The sequence below is a fragment of the Thamnophis elegans genome, chromosome 8 (assembly GCF_009769535.1).
Source record: "Thamnophis elegans isolate rThaEle1 chromosome 8, rThaEle1.pri, whole genome shotgun sequence".
NCBI classification, from domain to species: Eukaryota; Metazoa; Chordata; class Lepidosauria; order Squamata; family Colubridae; genus Thamnophis; species Thamnophis elegans.
Window position 1 is genome coordinate 67,518,251 of NC_045548.1, and position 17,667 is coordinate 67,535,917.

Consider the following 17,667-nt stretch of genomic DNA (forward strand, 5'->3'; position numbering starts at 1 on the left):
CTTTATAAATTTTATAAAGTAAAGTTACTTCCCTATTTTATAAATCACCATTACTGTGGAACCGGTGGGTGGTTAGAAAATTTACTACTAACAGAGGTACAAAAGTGGGCGGTAGGTATAAAAAGGTTGACTACCCCTGGGCTAGACGATTAAATCAAGCCATATACCATATTTTATTTAATAATTATCTAGGGTGTAAGTGGATGAATTGGCTCAGTCAGAATACAAATAGTTCTCAACTTATGCCCCCAATTGGAACTGGAACTTCTATTGCTATACAATGCAGTTGTTAAGTGAATCATGCTTGATTTTATAATCTTGGGGGGATTTTATAATCAATGGGGAAAGCCAGGTTAAGTGAACCTGGCTTCCCCCATTGATTTTGCTTGTGATAAGCCCCTAGGAAAGGTCTGCAAATGGAGATCATATGGCCCTGGGACACTGCCACTGTCATAAATACATGCCAGTTTCCGAATGCCAAAAGTTTGGGTCACATGACTGCAGGGCTATTGCTATAGTTGTAAGTGCAAGAACTGATCATAAGGTAACTTTTTCCAACACCACTGTAACTTTGAACTGTCATTAAATGAATGTAAGTTGAGGACTACGTCTATGAAGGTTGAATGAAATCTTTCCAATTATTGTCTTCTTCAGCCTTTCATTATAATCTATATACCGATATATAAAAGCGGCTGTGTGTATGTATGTTCCAGCATAACTCTGGAATGCTTTGGGCAATTTCAACCAAACTTGGTACCTAGATAACTTACTCTCTGGAAACAAATACTATGGGGGTAAGACACCCCTAAAATCGCTCAGGGTATGTGTTCTTTTAAAATATGGCCCGTTGGGCCTTAAAATAGCTTCTACTGAACAGCGCAGTAGAGTTGCCATGGTAACGGCTCCTTGGTACTCCACAAGGGGGCTCCCTCTGGTAAGATGGAAAATCCAACATTAGAAATTATGTTTGGTCTGGACATTTTCCCCTTATAAATAAATACCCAGGCAATGGCGGGTTATCGGTTAGTAGCAATTAAATCTAAGACCTTCCACATATAAAATACTTATAACTGAATGTGGTGTCTCAGTATGACCCTACAGTTCTTGAAAATGTAAAAGGGTAGAATTAGCAATAAAACTTCAGTTTGCCTGCTTACGATGGTAACAAATGTTGAATAAAAGAAAATAGCCAAGAGAGAACGAGGAACTGAGCAGGAACAAGTAGGATTTCAGAAAACTGAAGAATGGGAGTTGCTGAAATGAGCTTAACAAACTTAGTCAGAAACTAAGAGCTTGTTATACAACCGCTTAAATGTTGAATTATCCTCAGGGGTGGGTTGCTGCTGGCGTTACTGCCAGTTCGGTGTGTTCGTACTCCGCGCGTGCGCAGTTGCCTGTAAATAAGTCTCTGCATGTGCAGAACATTAAAAAATGCCCAAAAAACCCATGCTGAGGCGACCCAGGAACCGGTTTGGAGGCTTGGCCAGCCTGGGTGCTGCCAGTTCTGCGACCCAGGCCAACATTTCACTAACGGTTTGCCCGAACTGGTGCGAACCGGTAGCAACCCACCTCTGGTTATCCTGTGTTGTAAAGGAAGTTTATACGGAAAAGCAGAGAGAACTGACATATTGTAAAAAGTGATTAGGGTTCTCAGCTTTCTATGGAAAAGTTTCAAGGGGGAAAAAAAGGCAATATTCTTTATTCTATTACCTGCCATATTCATGGACGGTCTTTTCATAGTTTCTAATATTGTACTCACAAAAAATATATTCCTCATAATTTATTTCTGCTACCAAATCTTTCTTTACAGCTTGTCTCCGAAGCCCATCGTCCTGATCGGCCACTTCTTCGCCGTTGCCCTCTACGCCACTTATTTTTGTTTCAAATCCGAATCTTGGATCACCAAACCCCGGGCCATTTTCAGCAGCCTCGCGGTGTTGTACCGAGCTTGCTCAGTCATCTTCCCGCTTATATATTCTGAAATGAAATACCTCATCTACTGAATACAGAAGGGCAAAGAGATGGGAAGAGGAATGGCTCGGGTTTCTTTCGCGCCTTCCGTCTCTTGACAAAGACAAAAGCAACAGCAGCAACAACAAAACTGACGGCCTTGAGATCTCGCAGTGGCCCTTTGAGGTTTATAAGCAGATAAATAATCTTGTCAAACAAGGGCCTGTAAAAAAAAACAAACCCTACCATTCTAATCCAAAAGAGCAAAAAGGGGATCACAACAGTTACTTCGGAGAATAAGTGGTCTAGCATATTAGGGGAGGGGGTGTTGGCAGATTGCCACGTTCTTCTCTTTCCTTGCCCCCCTCTGACATTTGAGGCCAGGACTTATCTAAACAATAATAATGACATTTCTAGAGCTACTGGTCTGAACTATTGAGTGTATGCCCAGAGATCAAAGCTTAGAAACCCCCCAAATTCTGTTCACATTTTTCTAGCCCTGCAGAATTGACTTGATTTCCCTTCTCCATGACCAGCTGCTCTTCTATTTCCTTCTCTCTGTCTCTGTCTCTCTCTTTGTCTCTCTCTCTCTCTGTCTGTGTGTGTGTGTGTGGCGGGGCGAGAGAGAAGAAATGGGAATTTGTGCAGCCTCTTCATAGGGACTTACCAACAATGGCAATTACAGTCATCTTGCCAGGAGGGGACAAATAAAAAATGGTTGCTTTTGCTTATGTTAGCACAGTAAACCAAGTATGGGCTATATCATACTGTTCTTAGATCACAGGTAAAAACTGTCTTATTTAAATGACCTTCCAAATTCACTTTGCAGTGAGAAACTGGAAAAAAAAGTATTCTCCCTAACCTGTTTTTTAAGAAAAAATATATAGGATTTTATTTATTTATGGAGGAATGCTTGCTGAGCTTCCCACCGTTGCCTGAAATGATGCAGTCCAGAGCATACCACACCAGGAAGAAGTAAGCCAATACTGAGATTCATGTAATGACTGCTAGGAATTCTAGTTGCCTTCATATGGCCAGCTTCATTAGAACTGTCTCATTTTGAGAGGTTAGATTAGAACTAGGGAACCTCAAGATGTTGTACTAGAAGCTTCATAAATAAGTGATGGCTGGGGCTGATGGACCTTGGAATCGCAACATCTCAAGGCAAGGTGGATGGCAGAGGAGGGATTAGTGCAGAGGGAGCAGCAATGTCTGTGTATGACACCACTGTCTCCATTCTGTTGGATTTCTGGGAAGAGAGTCAAGCATCATGGACAGAAAGATTTAGCAATTGGGTATATACCGAGATAAACAGGATTATGTGCCTGTCTTCACATACATAAAAACACACATTTGTCTGTGTTACCTTGTACAAATAAAGTTTCTAAAAGATACTTGCAATGACCCTTTTCAACTTCTGTAACAGAGATAGCTAAAATGGCAGTAGAAATGGCACTGCCTTGTTACATTGATAAAATAAATGAATCTAAGGAGGTCAATCAATTTCTAAAAAAAGCATCCACAACTCTTACATGTATATTTCTTCATTGATACTTTCTGGCGTTGAGCTTTTTTGTCAAGTAACATGTAAACATATATTCCATGAATATGCTGTGTTTTTCTTTCAGGTTCTGGTACATATTCTAGAGATCTTCTCCATTTTCTTTTCCATTTAATTATTGAAGGAAAGGGAAGAGTCTTCTGGCAGGTCCAAAAACATTTTTGAGGGGAGGGGGGGACTAAGGGTCTTGCTTTTAAATGGGTGCCAGGAGTAGGCAGTGCCAAGACAAAAATCAATTCAATTAGAATAAAAACAAACCAGTAGCACTATAGGTTGTCATGTCAAGTATATATACATATACATACATATATATATACACATATACATATATGTATGTATGTATTTACGTACATATATATAATGTATATGTATATATGTTATATTTATGCTGATAAATAAATAAAGGGAGACTAGTATAGGTCTATTTCAAGCTATTTAGCTCTCATCAGCTAGCCATACCCTTGCTGGGAATTGAACCTGATGAGAGCTAAATAGCTTGAAATAGATCTATACTAGTCTCCCTTTATTTATTTATCAGCATAAATATAACAAATGTAACAAAAAAGGCAACAGTAAAAAATATTGGGTTTCTGTCTGGATGGTCTCTTGTGACGAGCCGAAGGACAGAGAGTGGAAGTGTGATCTTCCTCCCATATTTGGGCATACCAGGGGTTGTGACTTTAAATATATATGTATATATGTATATATATTTGTAGTTGCCTTTAAGCATGCAATTTTTAACAGGACCTTTGGAGAGAGGGGTGAACAACTATATTCTCGTTATTGTTATCGCCCAGAACTTAACAATAAATTCTTGCTTTTCTGATCATTTTTGTGCAACTCTTAATTTACGTTCTCACATTCTATTAAGGTTGAGATTCTGTGCTGGTTGCAAATTGGATGCCCGGAAATGGGAGGCAGAAACTCTAACCCCCACCTTGATCTGATATAATGTAACATAGGAAAGACAGAAAATCAGGCTTTCAAGAATTTGTTATTGTATTTTAATATGTTAAATAATACAATCATTACCTAGGTTTCTCAACTTATACCAAACAAAATTGAGTTTTTTTGACCTTCGGAGTCAGTGATTGCTAACCTTTTTGTCGACATGTGCCAACTGTGCTTGTGCGCATGACCCAACTTGTAATGCACGTGTGACACCCCCCTGCGTGCCCCGCCTCTGTGCATGTGACCCCCCACCACCTGTGCATGCACATGACCCCCCTTCGCCCTGTTTTGGGCCTAGCAGGCCTCCCTGCAGCCTCCTGGGACCAAAAATGGGCTACGGGCACGCACGTGTTGGACCAAAAACGCTTCGCACCTCCACACTTGAGTGCGCGACTCCCACTGCCCCCCTGTGCATGTGTGGTGTCCCACATCCCCCCATTCATGCACAGTAGAGACCCAATAATCGGCTGGCAAGAGGCACCTGCGCATGCATGGTGGAGCTGAGCTGGGGTGACGGCTTGCGTACTCGCAGAGAGGGCTCTGTGTGCCACCTCTAGCACACGTGCTATAACTTCACCATCACGGTTCTTTGTTGTCTGAGTATTGAAGCAGTGTAATTATATGTTAAGGGCTATCTCAAATTGTGGACGAGAGAGACCTAATGAACAGGAATATGGTATATTAACTAAATTAGAAATTTAAGTAACTAGGAATCAAATAGGAGAATTAGCAAGTGAAAATTTATTGCAATAAATATAATGCTGTCTTACGGTCCAACCTTACCCTTCATACATTCTTTGAATAGCATGTGTCCATGACAAGCATGGCTGGTTTATTTGGCTAAGGAGACAATGGAAGCTTGCTGAGGCCAGTAGAAGTATGATAAGATTGCTATGTCTTCTGGTGACCAGGTAACAGGAGAAAGATAGCATCATTGTCTAATATCAGATAAGTCCGGAAGTCAGCAAACCTTGGATCAAGTATTTAGCATGCAAGCTTCATGAATTGTATATTGTATACAGTTGTATATTAACATTGTATATGTTATTAACGGGGTTGAATCAATACATGAAGTGTTAGTACTATTTTGTAATGCCTTGGTTAAGGCCACACTTGGAATGTTGCTTCCAGTTTTGGTTGCCACGAAGTTAAAAAGATGTGGAGACTTTAGAAAGAGTGCAGAGAAGAGCAACAAAGTTGATTAGGGGACTGGAGGCTAAAACATATACAGAATGGTTGCTGGAATTGGGTATGTCTAGTCTTATGAAAAGAAGGACTAGGGGTGACATGACAGTAGGGTTCTAATGTCTAAGGGACTGCCACCAAAGAAGCGGGGGGGGGGGTTTCAACCTATTTTCCAAAGCACCTGAGGGCAGGACCAGAAGCAATGGATAAAAACTAAGCAAAAAGAGAAGCAACGTAGAACTAATAAGAAATTTCCTGACAGGATAATCAATCAGTGAAACGGCTTGCCTTTAGTAGTAGTGAGAGCTCCACTTTTAAGTTTTAAAGAAGAGATTGAACAGCCATTTGTCTAAAATGGTAGAGGGCTTCCTGCTTGAGGAAAAGGTTGGACTAGAAGACCTCCAAGGTCCTTCCAATTCTGTTATTCTGATTAACATATACTGAATAATGGTGCTATGTAAATAATGCACTGGTGAAAAAGGTAAACATTTACAATCCATTCATTTCACTGTTATTTTTTCCAGCTGCATTACAAAAAAATATTGTTCCATATTCACATGCTAGTCACGAGGAACAGAAATGATTTCTGTAAAGGAATTGTGTATGTCATAGGTTAAGTACGAAATACACACTGCTTGATTTTAATAATCCATTGACTATGATGCCATGATTCCAGTTATCTTTATGCAGAATATTAATATTCAGTGATTAGCAAACTCATAGATTTGTAGATGCTTTTTTCCTTGTCACTTTTTGAGGTTGGTTTCTTGTTAACATTCAGAATCAGCTGCTGATATTTCATAGAACTGTCCGAAATTCATCAAAAATGAAATTAGGCACGTGGGCCTCGACCACCTAAAGAAAAAAAAGGGCTCGTTATTACGGTTAAATGTTTGTTTTTATACTTTTTAAATGTTCTTATTAAACTTAATTGTAGGGTAAAATACAAAAAAAAACATGAGAAAGTTAAAGAAAAGTGCAGAAATGCAAAAGTGCAGAAAGAGGCAAACAAGGAAAACGTATGTACTGATTTTCAAGTTGTTTCAGTGCAGTAGGATATAAAAGAGGTTCCAGCCTCAATCTTTTGCTTTGCATTTTCAAGTGTTTCAAACTATTTCTATATTTGAGCCATTGGCTTTCTGAAGAGAAGGACTTAGACATGAAGTGGGAAGCTGCAACTGGAGAAGAATCTGCTATTTTTATTAAATCCACACTTAATTCTTTTAAGTTCTGGTAAGCTCGCCATTTGCAGATCAAATTTTATTTTCAGAAAAGATGAGCCTTGTTTCCAAATTAATGGTGAACTAAGTTATTCAGAGTGTGATGTCCAAAGTCCAAGCAAGCCAGCCTTGCAAAAGCAAACGGCTCAATTATTCCTTTATAGGAATCTCAGTTGTGGCTGCCTTTTAAAACCAGAATGATCAGAAATGATCTTCCTAGGACACTCACTGTGTCACGTTGCCGTCATGTGATATTTCACAATGTTTTTCACCATGTCACGGAGCTGAGGTGGGTGTGGCCTGTGCGTGATGCATCTGGCCTGTGGGTCCCCCGTTTGACAGCCCTGTCCTAGGGGAAATTATGCTAGCTTGGGAATTCTGGGAGTTGAGATCCAAATATCTTAAAAGTCCCGAAGTTTGGGGAACACCGCTCTATAGCATATCTAAAGATAATCTGAGAAATACAGGCAAAAATTCTGGGTGCTTTTGTCCATTCAGTACATTGGACTCATTCTCAATTTTTTTTGTTATACTCACCCTTCTTGGTAATTTTGTGTAACGAACATAATCTTCCAAAAAGAGCAGGGCACCCACAACATCTGCTGGCATTTCTGGGACCTTCTGGCTGTGAATAGGCACAAAACCACAACACAAAATGCATTTAATTTTGGTACATCTCTGATGGGCCAGCTACATCAATGTTGTAGGAAAACAGCTCTTACCTCCATATAGGTTCAATTTAATTCAACGATGATTTAGAATGGAGTCATTTTGTGTGTCACAGCACAGCAGAGGCAACACCTAGCTGAGGCTGGCTGATCTCCCCCTACCACCTCTTATTTTAAGAGGGATTAAACCTGGTAAGTTATCTAAGATGTATAAAGGTATGTCAAATGAATATTGGAAGTGTAAAAGTAAAGAAGGGGCTTTTTATCATCTACTAGCGGATAACCTGGTGTTGCCTGGGTATTTATTTATGGGGCGAAAATATCTGGACCAGTGGTGGGTTGGAATGGGATCCGTAACTCACAACTGATCCGGACCAAATGTAATTTCTAATGTTGGATTTTCCCCGTTACCACAGGAAGTCTCCTTGTGGAGTCCTTTGAAGCCATTACCATGGCAACTCCACAACGCTGTACAGTAAAAGCCATTTTACAGCAGTACAGAAGAAGCCATTTTAAGGCACAACAGACTGTATCTTAACAGAACACAGCCTACGAGGGATGTTAGGGGTATCTTATCCCCACAGTATTTTTTTCCAGAGAGTAAGTCCATCTTTGTACCAAGTTTGGTTGAAGTTGCTCAAGGCGTTCCAGAGTTATGCTGGAACACACACACACACACACGCACGCACACACACACAAATATATAGAAGAAAGATGGTGGACATGTGATAAAGCCAAAAAAAAGGAGTATGATTCATATTTTAATACAGAAAAAATTGAAAATGAAGATAAAGGTGAAACCAGAATTTTCCTTTTGGTCCTAATGGAAAAAGACCTGGAGAAAAAAATTGGAACTTTGTTACTATGTATGTTGACAGCAGCAAGGCTACTGCATGCACAAAAATGGAAGGACACTTCGATTCCTACCATGGACTAACGGTTGTAGAAGTTGATGGAGTTGGAAGAAAGGGCAAATTTGGACTATTTTGATTAAAGAAAAGAATAAAAGTACTTTTGCTTCCACATGGAGATCGCTTCTGAACTTTGTGCTTGAAGTGGAAAAGAATGAAACTTCGATTTTGTGGTATTAGATTGACAGATCCTTATAGAAATGGATAGTTTATATTATGAAAAAGCAAAAAGGTGTCATTTGATGTTAATGCCTTTGTTAATGCAATAAGAGCGTGGCACGACAAAACCACGCTCGACTAAAGCGCGCCCGATTAAACCGCGTCGCTGACGTCATCAGCAGGGCGACAACAGCAAGCATGGAGAAAGAAGGGCACTTTAAATAGCGCTTTGAAAGCAAGCCGATTCAAGTTAAGGTAAGGGTTAGGTTTAGGGTTAGGTTTAGGGTTAGGTTAAGGGTTAGGATTAGGTTTAGCGTTAGGTTAAGGGTTAGGTTTAGGGTTAGGTTAAGGGTTAGGTTTAGGATTAGGTTTAGGGGGGTTAGGTTTAGGGGTTAATTTTAGGTTTAGCGTTTACAGCGTGCTTTTTTCTCCGCGCTGTTGTCACGCTGTGATGACATCAGCTACGCGGTTTTGTCGAGCGCGCTTTAGTCGAACGCGGTTTTGTGGTGGAACCCAATAAGAGAGTCAGAAGTCAATGCTTCTTTTTCTTTTTCCTAATCCTTCCTCACTTCTCTTCCCCCCACCCTCTGTTTTCTTATTTTTTCGTATTTTGTATCTTATTTTATCTTATAGCTCAATAAAAATATTAAACCATGAAGTTTGGTAAGTATTTGACCGGGAGATGAATCCCAGGCCTCTAAGCTAGACAAGAATTTTAAAAAGAGCTGGGGCTACAAATTCTGTCAAGGACAGGATTTACACATTTCCAATATGTGGTTTGACTGACTAACTTAGCACATTATGTGAACTCATGTTGCTTGTGATCTGTTAACTGTGCCTTGAGACTATGAGACTGAGCCAAGCTGGTGCAGTGGTTAGAATGCAGTACTGCAGGCTACTTCAGCTGACTGCTAGCTGCTGTTTCTTCAGATCTCACCGGCTCAAGGTTGACTCAGCCACCCATCCTTCCGAGGTGGGTAAAATGAGGACCCAGATTGTTGGGGGCAATATGGTGATTCTGTAAACTGCTTAGAGAGGGCTGTAAAGCACTTTAAAGTGGTGTATAAGTCTAAGTGCTATTTCTATGTGAACTTAGCCATTGACAAAATAGCAACATTATGGGGTGGATTACTGATGTACAGTTCTGTGCCTCTTAGGGCGAGCACATTTCCAACAGGTTTAAAGAGAATTGGAAACAATTTTAGAAAAGGGACAAGGAAGCCATCAATGACCCAACTTTTAATTTTATTGAGGGTGGGGAAACTATGGCCCTCTGCATGTTGGTAAGCTGCAACTTTCAGACTCCCTAGTCATTAGCCAATTTGCATTGTTGCAAGCTGTAACTTAACAACATCCAATGGTCAGATGTTTTCCACCCTCTAGAGAGCAATTCATGTGTTCTGAATGATGAAGTGTAGCCGTCAACTCAGAAATTCAAATTAAAACTTCTTGCATAATAGCTATCGGCTGCCATTTGAAGGGGAATGTCCTCCTAGCACAGTGTTTCTCAACCTTGGTGACTTTAAGTCCTGTGGACCTCAACTCCCAGAATCCCCCAGCCAGCTATGCTTAGGACTTAAAGTCACCAAGGTTGAGAAACACTGTCCTAGCATTTGATTCAGGAGAAGTTGGTACCTGGTGCATTGTTCCATTGTGGAGCGAACAAACTGACCGATCAGACCCAGAAACTGTTCCGTGTAGCGTGAATGAAACTGCTTCAGCAAGGTCAGGAGTCCCAGCACCAGAGGTGGCCAGTCAATGGGATCGGCTGGCTTTCGACACACCATCCCTGAAGGAAAACAAAACCTAACCCAATACATTTCCTCATAGTTTGGGAGGGTTGCTGCATAAGAAGACACAGCTGGTGGCATCAATTTCAAAATACTATGGAAAATTCATGTTATATGGTGGAGAAAAAGAAGAGAAATGGATTCTTTTTTGCAAGATTCACCCTGGATTATAGTCCACCTTAATATTTGCAAGCTGCATTGAAGGAACACATCTTAGCACAACTTTGCAGGTACATCTCCCTCTTCACACTCTAGGAGAAGCAGTTTGTCTCATTCAGCTGAGACACCAAGAAACCTTGACGCCATTTTGCCTGCTCTTTCCCAAGCCGCTAACCACTAACAAACCATGTTGCATAACCCTTCTGGCTCTGGTGCAAGCTCACACTGGGTTTCTCTTCTCTCTGGTCTCTCTAGTCCCATGATGGAAAACCTATGGCACATATGCCACAGGTGGCAGGCGGAGCCATTTCTTAGGGCACGCGAGGAGTTGCCCTGTCAGCACCAGCGCACATGCGTGCACTGGCCAGCTGATTTCGGCCTTAATTTTCAGCCGTTTTTCGCCCTCCGGAGGCATGTGTGTGTGTGTGTGTGTGTGTGTGTGTGTGTGTGAATCATGCATATGCATGCGGGGGTGGAGGAACTAATAAAATTATGGATGTGGGCACATATGCGCAGGACCTCCCTCGCGCTCCCCCTGCTTTTGGCACATGATTGCAAAAAGGTTAGCCATTACTGCTCTAGTCACCCTGGCCTTCTCTCTGGATTGGGCCATAACCCAATCAAGAGTGCGCATAGCGTGACTACTATCTTTTGAGACAACCCAGGAGCAAAATACAGGACACAGAGGTTTGTGTAAAAGAACAGTGGTTATATATAGGGCAAATTTAGAGCAATGAAACTCTGCAATTCTATCTGCAAGGAAATTTAAGTGCTGATAATTTCACTAGAGTGAAAATACTTTTCACTTAAAGTGAAAAAATACAGAAGAATTATACCATACCTGAGTTTTTATTGTACTGAAGTTTTGGCAACTGAGAAATCAGAAACAGAAAATTCACAATGGGGAAATACGGCAATCGCTTCGTTGTAATGTAGATCTGGGAAAGAACGTTTTGGAGGAAAGAATGTATTAATTTTTTTAAAAAATCCGAATTATTTTACAATCCCCGTTTTAGACAGCAAAGCAATGAAATTCTTGTAGCTTTTAAAAAAAACTTAGAAGAACTGAAGAAGAGATTATGCTACGCTAAATTGATTAAAAAGAAAGAACAGAGGGAGAAAAAAATCTATTGAAAAAAAAAGAAAGAAAATAATGTTATAGTTCTACAGTTGAGAAACTAGGCCATCAAGTTAAGGATCAGATAACTTTTTCTGAAGATGCTGTTTAATTAAGGTACCTTCACTAAAGAAACCCTGTCTATCCACACCTTCTAAATGTTGGATAGGGATTTTGAAATAAAGCTTGAAGTGATGACCAATACATTATCTATTTCTGTTTGCATTGCTGGCCCATTGTTTCAATACTGTCCAGAGTTGTTGCACGGCTGGGTGATAAATTTAAACAAATAAACAAATACATAATTTTTCCCATCTCTCTCCTCCCCATTCCGCACTCCAATATAAACTCTGCTGCCTCTTTTTCCAATAAATGAATTCTTTTCCTGCTAGTTTCACATAGAAACACAGAACGGAGACTTTTTGGCAGGTTGGATAATAATCAATGATTAAAAAATAATAATAATTGGATTTTTAAATTTTAAATTGGATTTATTTTTATCAAGTTTATTTTAATAAAATGCTTTTGGAGTAAATATCTATCTAAAGAAAGTTTCCTATTTAAGATACATTCATAATTTAGTTCATTCAGCATGAAATGGAGCTTAGTTATGTAGCACGAGAGGCTGTATATTCCGCAATATTGAAATTGTCAGTGAGTCAACAGTGGGTCAGAGGAGGAGCTGCTGCGGGATAGAGATGACAGCTGCTCTTTCAAAATTATGATTTAAATCGGGTCGATTTAAATCAAGCCTTTTTACTGGTAATTTAAATCATGATTTAAATCGACTCAATTTGAATGAAACCCACCCTGCCTTTTAGTAAAGATTGTGTCTCCTAAATTAGAAAGCCATGCTGACTAAACACGCCAGTGATTGGTGCAACACATTGGGATGGCACCAAGGGATGAGATAGCTTTAATAAGAAAAACGGCCTCACCTTATTCAGTGGATTATGGATGCCAGCAGCCTCCAGATAAGCAGTAATTTCATACAGCAGGGTGTTATCTTCTTTGGGACAAGGCAAAGAAGGATCTTGATAGTGGGCCTCTATATCAGCCAGGATTGCTCTACAAGAGAAAAGTAATACCAGAGAAGCTTTACTGAATCAGGCCAAAGCAAACCTATTTCTCTATTCTATGTCCCACCATAATTAGAATGGATTTGAGAAGTGCAAATATTTGAGAGGACAGCAATCCCACCCCACAATTGCTCCCATCCTCCGACCCTTCCACAAGAGCCTGAAGTTGTGGGTGTTCCAACACTGGAGGTTTTCAAAGAAGAAATTGGACAATCATTTGTCTGAAATGGTATAGAAACTCCTCCTTGAGCAGGGGGTTAGACTAGAAGACCTCTAAAGTCTCTTCCAACTCTGTTATTCTGACCTGGCTCTGCCAGTAGGTCTGCGAACCAGATAGGGAATTTTATGCTGGAAGAGGCTGCTACATTGACGGCAGATTCCACCTCAAATTCCCACTCCCCTACATTCATCCATCTTTTTGCTTACCCTATATTATTCTCATTGTGTTATTCTTATTCTCACTGTGTTTCTTCAGCATTGTTTATTTTATTGTTCTATTATTTTACTTATGTTCTGTTTATAGGGTTTCTTTTTCACTTCTCTTCCTTTTTACTGTAGTAATCTGTTCTGACCCCCCCCCTCCGTACGCCGAGGCACTCCAAGACAAGATTACTGCTAGACAATTTATTCACAGTAAATTAAGACACCGACAAGACTTCGGCAGCAACCCAAACTCCCAAGATAAGAAATACACACGAGAGCTTCTCCAGCGTTGATATACAGGTGAAACTCGAAAAATTAGAATATCGTGCAAAAGTTCATTTATTTCAGTAATGAAATTAAAAGGTGAAACTAATATATGAGATGACTCATTACATGCAAAGCAAGATAGTTCAAGTCGTGATTTGTCATAATTGTGATGATTATGGCTTACAGCTCATGAAAACCCCAAATCCATCATCTCAGAAAATTAGAATATTACATGCAATCAATAAAACAAGGATTGTACATAGAACACTATTGGATCTCTGAAAAGTATAAGCATGCATATGTACTCAGTACTTGGTTTGGGCCGCTTTTGCAGCAATTACTGCCTCAATGCAGCGTGGCATGGAAACCATCAGCTTGTGGCACTGCTGAGGTGTTATGGAAGACCAGGATGCTTCAATGGCGGCCTTCAGCTCTTCTGCATTGTTCGGTCTCATGTCTCTCATCTTTCTCTTGGCAATGCCCCATAGATTCTCTATGGGGTTTGGGTTAGGCGAGTTTGCTGGCCAATCAAGCACAGTAATCCTACAGTCATTGAACCAGGTTTTGGTGCTTTTGACAGTGTGGGCAGCTGGAAAATGAAGTCCCCATAAAGCTCATCCGTGGAAGGAAGCATGAAATGCTCCAAAATCTCCTGGTCTTAATGAAGCACAGTGGTCCAAAGTCCTGTTGCTCAGTGGTCCAAAGTTTTCTTTTCTGATGAGAGCAACTTTTGCCAAAAGCACTAAAACCTGGTTCAGTGACCGTGGGATTATTGTGCTTGATTGGCCTCTCCATTCTTCCTCCATACTCTGGGTCCTTGGTTTCCAAATGAGATGCAAAAGTTGCTCTCATCAGAAAAGAGGACTTTGGACCACTGAGCAACAGGACTTTGGACCACTGTGCTTCATTAAGACCAGGGTCAACGCAGCTGTTTACCAGGAGATTTTGGAGCACTTCATGCTTCCTTCTGCAGACAAGCTTTATGGGGATGCTGACTTCATTTTCTAGCTGCCCACAGTGCCAAAAGCACCAAAACCTGTTTCAATGGCTGTAGGATTACTGTGCTTGATTGGCAAGCAAATTCGCCTGACCCAAACCCCATAGAGAATCTATGGGGCATTGCCAAGAGAAAGATGAGAGACATGAGACCGAACAATGCAGAAGAGCTGAAGGCCGCTATTGAAGCATACTGGTCTTCCATAACACCTCAGCAGTGCCACAGGCTGATAGCTTCCATGCCACGCCGCATTGAGGCAGTAATTGCTGCAAAAGGGCTCCAAACCAAGTACTGAGTATATATGCATGCTTATACTTTTCAGAGGTCCGATATTGTTCTATGTACAATCCTTGTTTTACTGATTGCATGTAATATTCTAATTTTCTGAGATGATGGATTTGGGGTTTTCATGAGCTGTAAGCCATAATCATCACAATTATGACAAATCACGACTTGAACTATCTTGCTTTGCATGTAATTGAGTCTTATCTCATATATCAGTTTCACCTTTTAAGTTGCATTACTGAAATAAATGAACTTTTGCAAGATATTCCAATTTTTTGTATTAGTTGAATCCTGCAAAAAGGTTTCTGCAAATCCCACAAAGCTCCTTATATACTCTCTTGGGAGGACCCTAATTACAACCACCTGGGTCCAATTATCTTCTGTATCTGCGTAGTTGCTCTCGGCGCTTATCTGCCCGCCTTTGTGTGGCGTCCGGGACCAACTCCCTTAGCTCCTCCCCACTGATCCAGGGCCTGACCTCAGGGACCAACTCCCTTTGGCTTCCACCACTGCTCCATGCTTCAGGCACCTCCTGGTGACCAACCAGCCTCTCTGGTCCCTGCTCGGAGTCTGAACCCTGTCCAGGGTCCTCCACATCTTCCAGAGCCGACTCATAGGGCCCCTCGCTGTGGGAGTCTGTTTGCAGCTCCAACGGCTCCTGCTGGTAAGCTATCTACAGCAGCCCCACGGCGAGATAGACGGCAACTAAATTTAACAAACAAACAAATCCCCTTACTTTTCCGCAGCAACTGCTATTTAAGGATTTGTAAGCTTATGATTCTGGAGCTTGGAAAAGGTCAATGAGATGAATAGCCATTCACATTTGATCTCCCCAAAATGGGCTTAGATTTCAAAACCAAACTGATGGCCATGGTTATAATTAAGGGCCAAATAAAAAAAAAATTGGGACACTTAGCTTGGGTGAACATAAATCTGGGATAGATGTCAGGAGGATTCCAAAAATTGGACTGATAATTGCTTTCTGCAACCACGGACAACAAATTACTAGAGACTAATTTCCCAATGCAATCTATTTTTTTTTTTGAACCCATGGCTCTATCCAAATTTGCTTACTGCAGCAGGCTTGGGAGTGGTGCACCTCATTGGGGAATGTGATTTATGACACAGACTGAGGGGAGGGAAGGGACAGGGGTAAAGTTCAGCTATATTTTAAACAAAGCTCAGATATGACTGCAAAAAGGCCTTGCCTAATGGTGCTCCTAATAAATGACTAGTTTTGTATTGAAACTTGGCTCGATACTCATGAATCCATTAGGGCATTTTTAGGGAACCTGACAGCCTTCTAAATTGGGAGGAACAATTCAAATTGTAGATGTTCCCCGTCGACGCACGTGGATTTGAAAAGTTATGATTTATGTTACCATCCCAGGATATGAGAAGCTATTATCGTCACTGTTGCCATCCCAGTGACACAAGCTGGTCCTCAGGAAGCTTGCTGTCTTACTTGTTAAGGTTCTCCAGGGCAGCTGCTAAATGTTTGGAGTCGAATCTGCAGGAGTAGTTAAGTTCGTTGCCTATTTGGCGTCTTAAAATTTGCATCTGGCCAACCTAGGGAGAAGATGATGAGAATCAAAAGACCCACAAAATGAAAATGAATGAAATAGGAGTAAATAGAATTTATTACCACCCTCCAGACCTTCTGCACAGCCCTCAGAATCTGGCTATCCCGTCAGGCCTGGGGCTAAAGATTGTAACCCGCCCGAATGGTATGAATGTTGTGTTTTAACCATGTATTGTCTTATATGTAAAAGTCTGTTTTCCCCCCTTCCTTGGATTGTGAGCCGCCCTGAGTCCCCCCAGGGAAAAGGGCGGCCTATAAATAAACCTCTAATAATCTAATCTAATTTCCTAAAACATCCTGTTTTTTAAAACGGACACTGAGGATTAGCAAAGAAAAGTTACCATTATAGCCCTCTGGAAGGTTTTCCCAATACATCCCAGATGTATTGATCCTACAATTTTGTCAGGGTAGTGATTTAAGAGCTGACCACTGCTGCAATGATGGGAATGAGTCAGCAAGGTTTTTGGCTGTTATCCCTTTAAGAGCCTGTATAATAAGAAGAGGCCCTGTTAGGGCGTCTCTCTCTCGCTGGGTTTTTCCATGCTATAATTGCTGATGGTTTGACCTTTGTCTATAGTACATGTATATATAGTATATATTTTTTTGTAGATAGAACTACTATTATATGACAAACCTGTTTGATGTTATTGCTCCTGAGTTGTGTCACATAGTAAAGCTGTGCGCATTCTGATAAACTTCCAAAATCTTCATTCATTCAAAAAAGGGTAATGTAGGAAAGAATACCCTAATTCTCTACATTATAATTCAGAAGACTCAACTGAGTTCTAGGAGAATTGCTCCCAAGAACAGTGTGTGATTCTGACATTAATGGAGCTTCAGCTAACTTAGCTTTTCTTACAGCAATCAAAACTTCATGTTTTACTCTCCTGTTAAAGAACAACATGGCTGTTTCATTTTATTTACGTACATATCCATATCTTCCCAATCTCCAGGTCTAGACAAAAACCTGGGATTTTCTGATTGGCTCCTACCCAAGAATTAACTGGATCCAGCTCTGTTTAGTTTTTTCAACATCAGAGATTGTGAGGACGTCTAAGTTTTCAGAGACATCCTCAAGGTGAGATCCAGGTGGATTCCGCTGATAAGGTGCAGCTCCCAAACTTCTCTCAGCTGGAGGCTCACCAGATGTTCCCTCCCTCATGACTGATATAGCCAAAGTACCTTCATAATTGTGTCCAGGTAGGCAGCCCAGATCTTCTGTGTTTTGGTAATTGCTGTAGAGTAGACTCTATTACAATTGGCTGCAATGGAACATTGAGAGAAAAATAAGTTTTAGAAGTGTCTTCCCATCCCTCTCTTTAGGATAATTATTCTGTTTCCAGCACCACATAAAAATACTCTG

At 40.8% G+C, this 17,667-nt stretch overlaps 2 protein-coding genes across 3 annotated transcripts in view; one reads left to right on the plus strand and one right to left on the minus strand.

The window, feature by feature from the left end:
* The window catches only part of SQLE (squalene epoxidase), a 29,033-nt gene extending 25,385 nt beyond the window's left edge, over window positions 1-3,648 (plus strand). The window contains exon 11 of the mRNA XM_032223095.1: window positions 1,811-3,648. Coding sequence (XP_032078986.1) covers window positions 1,811-2,003 — 193 coding nt within the window. The 3' untranslated portion in view covers window positions 2,004-3,648. The remainder of the gene's footprint in view (window positions 1-1,810) is intronic.
* A 2,664-nt stretch (window positions 3,649-6,312) lies between these two features.
* WASHC5 (WASH complex subunit 5) overlaps window positions 6,313-17,667 on the minus strand; it is a 47,639-nt gene continuing 36,284 nt past the window's right edge. For both annotated transcript variants that reach the window (XM_032222819.1, XM_032222820.1), the window contains exons 23-29: window positions 17,487-17,566; window positions 16,188-16,291; window positions 12,610-12,739; window positions 11,396-11,492; window positions 10,241-10,394; window positions 7,405-7,492; window positions 6,313-6,502 (exon numbers count right to left, since the gene is read on the minus strand). In XM_032222819.1, coding sequence (XP_032078710.1) covers window positions 6,446-6,502; window positions 7,405-7,492; window positions 10,241-10,394; window positions 11,396-11,492; window positions 12,610-12,739; window positions 16,188-16,291; window positions 17,487-17,566 — 710 coding nt within the window. In that variant the 3' untranslated portion in view covers window positions 6,313-6,445. The remainder of the gene's footprint in view (window positions 6,503-7,404; window positions 7,493-10,240; window positions 10,395-11,395; window positions 11,493-12,609; window positions 12,740-16,187; window positions 16,292-17,486; window positions 17,567-17,667) is intronic.